This window comes from Chaetodon trifascialis, chromosome 6 (assembly GCF_039877785.1).
Source record: "Chaetodon trifascialis isolate fChaTrf1 chromosome 6, fChaTrf1.hap1, whole genome shotgun sequence".
In the NCBI taxonomy this organism is placed as follows: Eukaryota; Metazoa; Chordata; class Actinopteri; order Chaetodontiformes; family Chaetodontidae; genus Chaetodon; species Chaetodon trifascialis.
The window spans coordinates 26,552,776-26,564,255 of record NC_092061.1 but is presented as its reverse complement, the minus strand read 5'-3'; the positions used below and the strand labels follow the sequence as shown (position 1 = coordinate 26,564,255).

At 41.5% G+C, this 11,480-nt stretch overlaps 2 protein-coding genes across 2 annotated transcripts; both read left to right on the top strand.

The window, feature by feature from the left end:
• Window positions 1-3,692: 3,692 nt before the first annotated feature.
• Window positions 3,693-4,121, top strand: LOC139333146 (perforin-1-like). The gene has a single exon (XM_070965429.1). It carries the CDS (start codon window positions 3,693-3,695, stop codon window positions 4,077-4,079), a length of 387 nt encoding a protein of 128 aa, XP_070821530.1. The 3' UTR covers window positions 4,080-4,121.
• A 5,959-nt stretch (window positions 4,122-10,080) lies between these two features.
• LOC139331965 (perforin-1-like) lies at window positions 10,081-10,467 on the top strand. Its single transcript, XM_070963577.1, has one exon. It carries the CDS (start codon window positions 10,081-10,083, stop codon window positions 10,465-10,467), a length of 387 nt encoding a protein of 128 aa, XP_070819678.1.
• The last annotated feature ends 1,013 nt before the right edge of the window (window positions 10,468-11,480 follow it).

Sequence of the window (11,480 nt, the reverse complement as noted above, 5' to 3'; positions counted from 1 at the left end):
TAGGATCTAAAATACAGGTTGATGATTTTGATGATGAAATTATTGAAATTAGTTGGTGAAGGTCAACAGGAGTAAAACAGTCTAAAACTGCGACAGACTGAGTAACAGTTTCTATGATTTCTGCGTTTGAAGACACAACAGTACCTGTTAACGGCAGGAGTCGATGAATTCTGTCTCTAATAGTTAGAATTTTATCATTAAAGAAGCTCATGAAGTCATTACTGTTCAGAGCTAAAGGAATACATGGTTCAACAGAATTATGGCTCTCTGTCAGCCTGGCTACAGTGCTGAAGAGAAACCTGGGATTGTTCTTATTTTCCTCTATTAGTGCAGAGTAATAGGCTGCCCTGGCACTGCGGAGGGCTTTCCTGTATATTTTAAGACTGTCTTGCCAGGCGGACCGAAATTCTTCCAAATTGGTGGAACGCCATTTCCTTTCTATTTTCCGTGAAGTTTGCTTTAATTTGCGGGTTTGAGGAGTATACCATGGAGCTAACCTCCTATGTTTAATTTTCTTCTTTTTTAGGAGAGCAACAGAGTCAAGTGTCATACGCAATGATCCTGTAGCACTATCAACCAGGAAGTCAATCTGGGAGGGACTAACGTTAGCATAAGACTCCTCTGTTGTATTGAGACATGGCATTGAATTAAATACTGATGGGATCATATCCTTAAATTTAGCTACAGCACTATCAGACAGGAGTCTGGTATAAGAATTTTTGCCTACTGGCTGGTAGTCTGGTAATATGAATTTGAAAGTTATTAAATGATGGTCTGATAAAAGAGGATTCTGTGAGGAGACTATTAAGTCTTCGATTTCAATGCCATATGTCAGAACAAGGTCGAGGGTGTGGTTAAAACAGTGAGTCGGTTCATGTACATTCTGGCGGAAGCCAACTGAGTCTAATACTGAGATAAACGCAGTGCTAAGGCTGTCATTATCAACGTCGACATGTACATTAAAGTCACCTACAATAATTACTTTATCTGCTTCAAGAACTAAATTTGATAGAAACTCCGAGAACTCAGCTATAAATTCGGAGTAAGGACCAGGAGAGCGGTATACTACAACAAATAAACGTGGCTGCGCTGTTTTCCATTTCTCATGAGAAAGAGTGAGAACAAGGCTTTCACATGAGTTATAGTCGAGTTTAGGTTTAGGGTTGATCAAAAGGCTTGAGTCAAAAATGGCTGCAACTCCACCTCCTCTGCCGCTGCCTCGAGGAATGTGAGTATTAATATGGCTCGGAGGAGTAGCTTCATTTAGGCTCACATACTCTTCAGGACACAGCCAGGTTTCAGTCAGACAAAATAAATCAGCATTATGGTCTGATATTAATTAATTTACTAGAACAGCTTTAGAGGACAGAGATCTGATGTTAAGGAGTCCACATTTAATTCTCCTATCTTGTTGTACTATTGCAGAGGTTGTTCTAAGTTTAATTAGATTCTTATGTTTAACTCCTCTTCTCTGTACTTTTGGTTTACTTAGTTTACGTGGTCGGGGGGCAGACACAGTCTCTATGGAGTGTTGGGTGGGTAACTGCTCTAATGGAGGCGCAGAGAAGCGTGTAGGACTGCAGCTCTGCCTCCTGGTCTCAACTCTGAGTTGTCAGGGATTAGGTTCATAAATAAAATCGGTCAGATTTCTAGAGATGAGAGCTGCTCCCTCCAAAGTGGGATGGATGCCGTCTCTCCTAATCAGACCAGGTCTTCCCCAGAAAGTCTGCCAATTATCAATGAAGCCCACACCGTTTGCTGGACACCACCTCGACAGCCAACGATTGAACGATGACATGCGGCTAAACATATCATCACTGGTCAGATTTGGCAGGGGTCCAGAGAAAACTACGGAGTCCGACATCGTTTTAGCATATGTACACACCGATTCCACATTAATTTTAGTGACCTCCGATTGGCGTAACCGGGTGTCATTACCGCCGCCGAATTCAGACAAACTTTTATAAAACCGTTAATATCACAACTTGGTCATACTTCAGACCAGGTCTTCCCCAGAAACTGGAAAAATATCAATATTATGCGTACAGTGAGTCCTGTAGGGTGAAAACATCAAAAGTTAAGTTTAACATAAAAGTCTGGTTATCCTGGAGTATTGAGAAAAAGCACACAAACATGAGTCACTAGTTGCTTTAATGGATGTCCGGTTTACGACCCATCAGCATTTGCTGATATTTGTGGATGATCCTCTGGAGCCTGGCATTTGTCTCTCCAGACGGTTTTATTGTCTTGATCTCCCATGGGCTATCAGGAGAGAATTAGCATTGCCATGAGAAACATAGTGAGGAGAAGGTGAGGAGAAGGCCACCTTTGATGTTGAGGTGTCTGTGTCCCTGGCTTCCCTGAAAAGAAAACATGGAGGAGATGTCTCTTGTCCAGACATCTTGTCTCTGAAATTAACACCTTCCTTGTAAGCAAACCAGGTGGTCTATAACTCAACCAGTTAGACTGGTTTACAACTCCATTTCTCTGGAGTATTGCAGAGAGGGTAAGAGAAGGTCAGTTAGAGGCCAGTTCTGCTACAACAGTAAACATTAGCATGTGCAAATTGGTAAAAGTAAACATTAAACAGTAAGTGTGCAAACTGGTAGCAGCAAACAGTAAGCAGTAAAAAGTCCAAAATGGTAAAACTAAACCGTAAAAACAGTAAAGTACACAGTGAAGAGTAAAGTGTGAGCTACAGTGCAGTGATGAATGCAGCTGAATGAATGAGGTAGTCCACAATTAGACTCCAGTTAACTGTTAAGGATGATGGCTGCGGGAAAGAAAGAGTTCTTTAATCTGGACGTCCTGCATTTCACACTTCCTTACCTCTGGTCTGAGGGTAGAAGTGTGAACAGTCCGTGCTGGGGGGTGGCAGGGGTCTTTCAGGATGGAGGCAGCTCTCTTGTGGACCCTGTGGTGGTAAATGCTCTGCAGAGAGGGCAGTGGAGTCCTGGTGATCCTCCCAGCAGTCTTTACCACTCTCTGCAGGCGTTTGCGGTGACATTCCAAACTTCCTCAATCTCCTCAGGAAGTACAGCCGCTGGTGAGCTTTCTTGACCAGTTGTGTGGTGTGAAGTGTCCAGGTGAGGTCCTCAGTGATGTGGATGCCCAGAAATTTTAGGCTGCTCACCCTCTCCACCTCAAGCCCCCGGATAAACAGTGGACGATGTGGTCTCTGCTCCCTTCTCATGACGACCATAATCTTCTTCATCTTGTCCGTGTTTAGGGTGAGGTTGTTGTCCTCACACCATGACACCAGACTGGCCACCTCCCTCCTGTAAGCTGCTTCCTCTAAGCCAGTGATGCGTCCTATCACTGCGGTGTCGTCTGCGAACGTGAGGATGATGTTGTCCATGTGGGAGGTGACACAGTCATGGGTGGACAAAGTGTAGAGGATAGGGTTGAGGACACATCCTTGTGGGGTGCCAATGTTGGTGATAATGCAGGCCCAGGTCCTATTTCCAATCCTGACGGACTGGGGCTATGCCAGTCAGGAAGACCTCCTCAGAGTTGTTTCTGGTTTTATGTTAAATAAGGTCCAGGAAACTTTTGAAAAAAAAAAAAAAAATGCAGCGTTACCACAGTTGTGACTGAATTTAAATAGTGAATAATTAGATTCGAGAAAACATTTCAGAAATAACTACAATATCTACATTTATCGTTCCTCCTCCACAGCGTCCTGTGAAGCCATGGCCTCAACTTATCTGCTCCCCTTGCTGGTCCTATGCATTCTGAGTATGGCTCAGTCCGATCTCAGAGTGTTTAACCTGCGAGCCACCGATCTTCCCTCTGATGTATTTGGAATCACAGACGGCTATGTCAAGGTGTACTGTGACGCAACCTCTCTGGGCACTACAGCCACCCGTGATGACGAAATCAACCCCTGGTGGGCGGAAGAGTTCGCCTCCTTCGTTGCTCAGGAGAACTCCATACTGACGCTTGAGGTTCATGACAGTGACCTCTTCTTCGATGACCTTGTGGGAACCTGCCAGCGTCAGATCAAGCTGGGAACCCATGAGCATGACTGCTACCTGAAGGAAGGCGGCACCCTCCATTACGCCTACACCCTCAACTGAGACATTACAGTCATGAGTCATGTACAGATGTATGTGGTCTTTAGTCTTTCCATGCAACCTGCACATCTCTCAAACTATCTCTGAGGAATGTTTTCATCCTAATGTATGACCTCCAAGCCAGGAGCTGTGAGTGCTTAGATTCTCTGTCCCAAATCTGTGATTCATCATTGACACACAACAACTGTCACTCAAACTCAGTAACTTCATCAATTAATAACCCTTGTTCTAATGCCTTTGTCACATTATATCATTGGCTATTTTACCTTGTTTCTAAGATTGTCAGTGAGAAATAAAGTGTGCTGCAACAATCTGACTTGCTCAGTCATTTAAAATAAAATTGTGGTAGTGACACAGAAATAATCAGTTTATCTATTGTATTTGACAATCATTTACTACGGTGGATACAGAGCTTAGGTTAATAAATTCCTTATGACATCACATGCACGGTCTGGCAAAACCAAAAGACATTCATGAGAATAGATCACACCTACGGGACTGATGCAGAAAAATGTCCTTTTTTTACTCTTTTTATACACATTTCCCATTCCCTCTCAGGCTTTTAGTCCAACACATACTGTAACTCCAAAAGAGGGAACCCTACACATCAACAGGTTAAACAGCCCAGTGTCCTTTGGAATTATGCCCACATTGGACTGTTCCCCATCTCGTGATTTTCATCCAACACCAACATTACTAATGCAGGAAGTAGTGGGCCATATATGTAGCAAGACGGAGCATTAAGTGGTGAGGTTGGGGTGAGGCTGGGGTGTTAGACTTCTGTACAGGAGACTGTGCATTCAGTCCGAACCCACAATTAACATTAGCATATTTATTGATAGTACAATCTATGCCTAACTTTAACCATACTGTAGTTGTCACATGCCGATATAGTAAAATTAGACTCATAAAACATTGCCATTAAATGTAATCCTGTCAAAGAGCCACAAGATGAGCTGAGTGTCTTTACTGACACATCTGCACACATGGCACATTATTTAAGAAGAAAAAGTACAGGTGATCCATTTAATTCATGTCTGCCAATATTCATGCATGCACAATGCCAGAGAGCTGGCACTGGGACACCTAAATGGAAAGTGGCCATGCTTTTAATAGTTACACACGTGTTTGACAAGTGAACATATCTGCTGTAATAAAGGTCTATGCAGAAGCAAAATGTTTCACAAAGGTTTTACAGGTTGGGAAGCGACTCAGCAGTTTTGTAAGATCATCAGGGCACACGCTCCACATGTCGGTGAGATTTTTTATTTGAAATTTAGAACACACACACACAAAAAAAACAGCGTTTCGGACTGAACTTGTCAAGATGAAGTCAAGCTGCAGACATGGCCACTGAAGGTAAAAGCACAATACGTAAGGCACAAAATCAGGGAAAAAACAGACAAGTGAATTAAAGCTGAATAATTGGAGTGAACACACATGCACAGATGCATTATTGCCCCAGTAGAATTAAAAAAAAGCAAAAACTATAATAACTCTTTGGATGATGCACAGATGTTAGCCGTTGTGTTACTACACATACACATCTATACATTACAAGTACAGTCTCCTGCCCTTACAGTGATGCAGGGCAGCAGCTGAAAACACAGAGGACTAGAACCTGTACGACCTGTCATCTGTGTTTGAACAACCTGTACAATGCTGTTTTCTGTTCACCTACAACATAAAATAAACAGAAAACACCTATGATGGCTGTCTTGCTTACCTCGCAGAAGCTGGAGGGACATCACTGCCAATCTATTAGATTAACAAGCAGTTAACTGTTCTCAATAGTGGCTTTTTCAGCTGCAAAATGATTAGAATGACAGCTGGGTCAAACAAGCCAAGCCAGAGCCAAAAACTCTACCTGTCACGTTATGCAATGCTGGGAGTGTGGCAGGTTGTGCTGTCAGTGTGTTCTGGGAGGGTGAGATGAAGCTGATATGAGGTCTGCTGGCCTTTAAAAACATATGGAACAGTACACAGCGTGGTGAGAAACTAGGATCCAAGATCCAGGTAAGACTACTGTTACTGCAGTTTGTTCAGCATAGAATCTGCGTGTTCTCTACTAATTTCCTCAAACTAATCGAGTCATCTCTGCCCTGCATCTTTGGCAAGAGGCATCTACACTCCTTGTCCAATCTGATTGAATTACTCGAAGGCCTTGTTCAGACTGCCAGCCTAGGCTCTTTTTTTTTTTTTTAATCATTTTGGCATATCCAGAGTGTATTCAGATTGATTTTAGAACACCTGGACAGCAAAAAAAACAAAAAAAAACAAACAAAAAACACAAATACAAATTTTGTAAATGAGATCAAAGCCACATGTTGAGCTAGTTTGAAATGTGATTCCATTGGGATTTCTACAGATGCTTCTCAGTCCCGACACTCTGGCCACTCAAGTCAGATTTCATATTACCACTTGATGACATCAAATCCAGAGTGATGGAAGTGCATCAGAGCAGCTGAGCAGAATCCATGCTGCTATCAGCAGAGTGCATATAGGACTGCACAGAGAGCAGCAGTCCCTGCACAGACGCTGAAATAAAATGTCTGCTGGCACTTTGAGGGAGTCTGTATGGGCAAAGCTGGAATTTCATATGTTTCCACATTGGAAACATGGAAATTAGAGAAGATGGAAGGAGAAGCACAGTAAAACCCAACATATCTACATCACAATATGTTTGATGAAGAAATATGTCTACCAAATGAAAGAACACACCTGAGAGAATAGTTACTGACTGATTTTTCCAAATGTGCACATTGTTTTATTTGCTGTCACTAAATACTATTCAAAGATTATTATAGACATACTTTAGAGGACTCATGGTGGGAACTAAATATCACCATACCAAAATCTTTATTCTTCATTTCTTCTCTCTTTATTTCTTCCTGGAGACTGCTTTACAATGATTGACAGGACTGATAATAACCTATGGTATGGGAATATCACATATTTAAATGCATGCATTGGGAGAATATAAAATAATCCCTAGCTTCAACACAACAAAGGTGTCCATTTCATGGTTTTAAGAAACTTTTAGAAAAACTTGATCATCACAAACTAATGAAAGTCTCTGCTATGATAAAATCAACACCTGGCTTTTAATCCCACTTGTCTGGTGCCCTGCTGTGGCTAGTTTACGTCACGTCTGGTCACCATGTCATAGCTAAAGGGCTCAGAAATAATTTGGTTAGGGTATTATCACAGTCGAGCTATATTACTAACATTAGTCTGTTTGTAACTTCAACCACATATGCCGCCTGTTATAAAACTAAAACAGGGACCCCAGCGATGTCACTGAGAGCAGGTGAGACAGTCATTCAGAAACATGAAGTGGAGCCAGCCTGTAAAGTGCTTTATAGAGGATTAAAAGAATTTTAAGCCGAGACACAGAGGAGAGACTCAGGGAGGTGAACAGTGAATTATAATAATAAAGACAGAGGGAGATAAAAACATGGATGACAGTTCCACTTCTGGAAAAGATAATACAGCTTTGATTCTGGAGATGTTTCTTAGTTGGAAGAAACAGAATTTAAGCTCTTCCTTTATTTGACACTGAAAGCATACATTCGCCAAAGAAACCTTGTTTTTTTTCTTTTGAGATTTGCTTCACATCCAAAATAATGTTTTTTGCATATAATAATAATAATAATAATAATAATAATAATAATAATAATAACTAGAACATTGTGAGAGTGATACAGTGCGCAAACGCTGGGGTGTGTGGCTAATGCTATAGAGGTCAGTGTCCAGTACTAAAGACAGAACACTGACCTCTATAGCACTGCAGTGCTGTTAAAAACACACACAGAAACACACACATCTCAGCTGTGTAGTAAACACCACAGACAACTCTGTGCTAACAAGAACACACAGAATATGTATTAGTTAAGTGAAGCACACCCTGAGGAAGATCCTTGTAAATGTCCCCCACTACATACAAATAAAGTTTAGGCTCCATTCCTTCCTGCCTGGAGAGACTAAAGGCATGGTAATGGCCCCCACCCCTGGGCTCGCTCTCCTAGCCCAGCCGTCCCCGTGGTGATGGGCCCCGTGAGGGTCTGAGAAATGTCTGAGTTTGGCCTCGGCGCACCCCTCGAACACATGTTTCTCACGTAAACAACAAAACTCCTATTGCTGAAATTTCTTCACCATCAAAGCTACAAGGCTTTGCTGTACACACTGATCGCTTTGTTTTTTGCTGGGGTCAAAAATGTGGATTTTAGAGCAAGTTAAAAAATGGCTGGCTTCTGTCTCTCCTGTTTTTGATTTGTATTGGACCCTATGGGCCAGGTCAGAGTTACTCTCCTCGCTCAGAGGTGCAGAAGTCAAACATCGTAAGTGCTATTGTTTAGCCAGGCACATTGTGAGAATCAGCACAAGCGGCACTACAACTTTGGAAAATTTCACACACTTAGAGTGAAATTTGTGCTTTGGAGGAGTGTGGAAAGACAAAATTTCAGACACTTTTCAGAACGTCTCCTCCACTCTAGCACAAACATTCCGTGCAATACACACCCATTATAATCTCAAAATTTCTCCAAAATTGATCATGGTCATTGAACAGTGATTGATCAAAAACTATACGACCTATCAAAACGTGGAATGATACACCAATGTACAAGACTTGTGTCTACATTTTAAAGTTGGAATGGCATCTCTAGGTGAAAGTATGCTGGAGCAGTAGTCCTTTGAAAAAGGTTGATTTTTTTTCACTTTTTTCGCCTCGTCCCATTCACTTTGAATGGGAAATTTTACGGAAGATGAATAATAAGAAGTTGAAGAAGAAGAAACGCGCAGAATAACAAGAGTGTTCAATGCTCAGCACTGTATCACTAATGATAATTGTTATATATAATATAATATATAATAATATAAATGTTAATTTTAAACTAAAATCTAAAATCAGCTAAATAAACGTCCACAGGTGATCATTTGCATTTTTTAAATGTGATACATTTTTTTAAAAAAAACCTTATGAATGTCCTTGTTTCTTAGGGAGAACCAAAATTTAGAAACATAAATAAGTAAAAAAAAAAAAAAAAGGGTTCAGCCCATTGAATGCTTATTTAATGCTAATATATTATTCAGTTGATCTCGCCTGTTGACAGCTGGGATAGACTCCAGCCCCCCCACAACCCCGAAAGGGATAGGCGGTATAGAAAATGGATGGATGGATGGATATTATTCAGTTGAACACTGAAAAACATTTGAAATTTAAAAAATGTGAATAGTCTCTGATGTGGCTGCAGACTTGGCCTCACAAGCACAGATATCAGCGTACCACTAATGATTTTTATACATTGTATTGTGCATCTTAATTCTGTTCCATATGAGGGCTGCAATTTGATTTTATACTGCCATATTTCTTCACGTTTCCCAATTTTCCCAGAATTATCTGTGAATTCTCATGATGGGGTCTCAGGGATTTTTGGACACTCAAGTCAGAATGAAAGGTTACACCAAGATCTTTGATAGACCTGCAGATGACTGAAGGAGGGTTGGAGCAATGGGAACAGGGTTTATCTGAGAGTGGCTCAAATCTCAAAATGATCCTTGTTAAACTGGAGCACATTACAAGCCAGCCAACGCTGATGTCCTTGAGCAACCCAGTATCCCTAAGATTCAAATCCATATTGGATAATTCCACACATCACAATTTCTGTCTAATGCTAACGTTCATGTGATGATGGGAAAGTAAAGGTGTGTAGGTCAGCAGGTCTAGAATGTCATACTTTCATACAGAAATCAGTCTGCATCCTGTCACAGACCTGCAGTTAATATTTGCTGATACAGTGGTTGCCATGTGTTTGTATTGTAGAAAGTAAGAATTATAAAAATGCTGTCTTTTGACAAACGCTTGTTCAAGCATAACACTGGCAATCACAAGCATTGAAAAGATTGTGTCATAAGACTCTCACATGGGATGATTGATTGAAACGCGACTCCATGCAACCAGATTTAAATCTGCTGTTCCTCACCCACAGCCTCCTGTGACGCCATGGCCTCCAGTCTTGCTCTCCTCCTGCTGGTCCTCTGCAGTCTGACCGAGACTGAAGCCCAGCTAAGGCTGTTCAACCTGCGAGCCAGCGATCTTCCTAGCAACCTCTTGGCAACCACAGACGGCTTTGTTAAGGTGTTCTGTGGCTCCACCTCTCTGGGTGAAACGTCTGTTCGTAACAATGACCCAAACCCCTGGTGGGAGGAGGAGTTCAACTACTTCCAGGTTGAGGAGAACGACGTACTGAGGCTTGAGGTGTACGACAGTGGCATCTTCTTCGATGACCTGGTGGGAGACTGCCATCGTCCGTTGAAGAAGGGAACCTATGAGCATGACTGCTACCTGGAGAGGGGAGGGACCCTCCATTATTCCTACACCCTGGGCTGAGAAAGTCATCGGTCTCTGATCTGCATCACTCAGAGGCAGTCTGAGAGATGTTTCCATCATATGAAAAGCAATAAAAATGCAAAATAAAAAATCATCACATAAAGCAAGTCTTAACAATGTGCTTTAAGAAGTGATGTAAAAGAAGTCTCTGATTCTCTGAGCCTAATTTCATCAGGCAGGTCGCTCAAGGCCACTCTCAGTGAGACCGACGGGGTTTGAGAAACTGAACAATACATTTTCTGATTTTGAGTTAATGAGTTGAAGAAAAATTTGTGCCATGCAAAAGTTGACATCACTAAGATGATCTAAGACAGCTGCTGGGGTTTTGGGTCACCAGGTCTCTAGGGAAAGTACATCTGGGTGTTGGATGATTTGGAAGCATACAGGTGGACAATAAAATTGAACCTAGGTAATGAGGATGAGCACTTAAAGTGACCTTTCCAAAAGGTAACAGTGAAACCAGTGCAGTGTCTTTGATCCCAGCTCAGGCTTTGACATGGTCACTTAAAATGGGATAATCTACTGTGCGAAAAGAATTCAAATTCGGCTCTCCCCCGTCAGCTGCTAGACAGAAGTGATTGGTCACTTGAGGAGGGCAGGGTGTGTGCTATGTAAAGGTCGAAAACCTGACAGAAACTCAAAGATGTTATTAAGACACAGAAAGGTTAAAACATGAGCTGAAACTACTTTTTCTAAAACTTTTGATAAAAATGGAAGTTTGAAAATTGGCCTAAAATTATTAATAACAGAAGGATCAAAATGAGGTTTCTATAAATGAGGTCTGACGACAGCATGTTTAAAAATGGATGTCAATAGATGTTTTTTGTCTATTAATGATAATAAAATACTGGGCCCAACTGTGTCAATAACCTCTTCAAGAACTTTAGTGGGAATAATATCAAGACTTCATGATTTCAGGTGAGAAGGACAGTGATACAGGGTCAAAATTACTCAAATAACTATGAATGTCTCTTCTCGCTGTGGATCAAACCATTGTGAGGCAAAGTAGACCA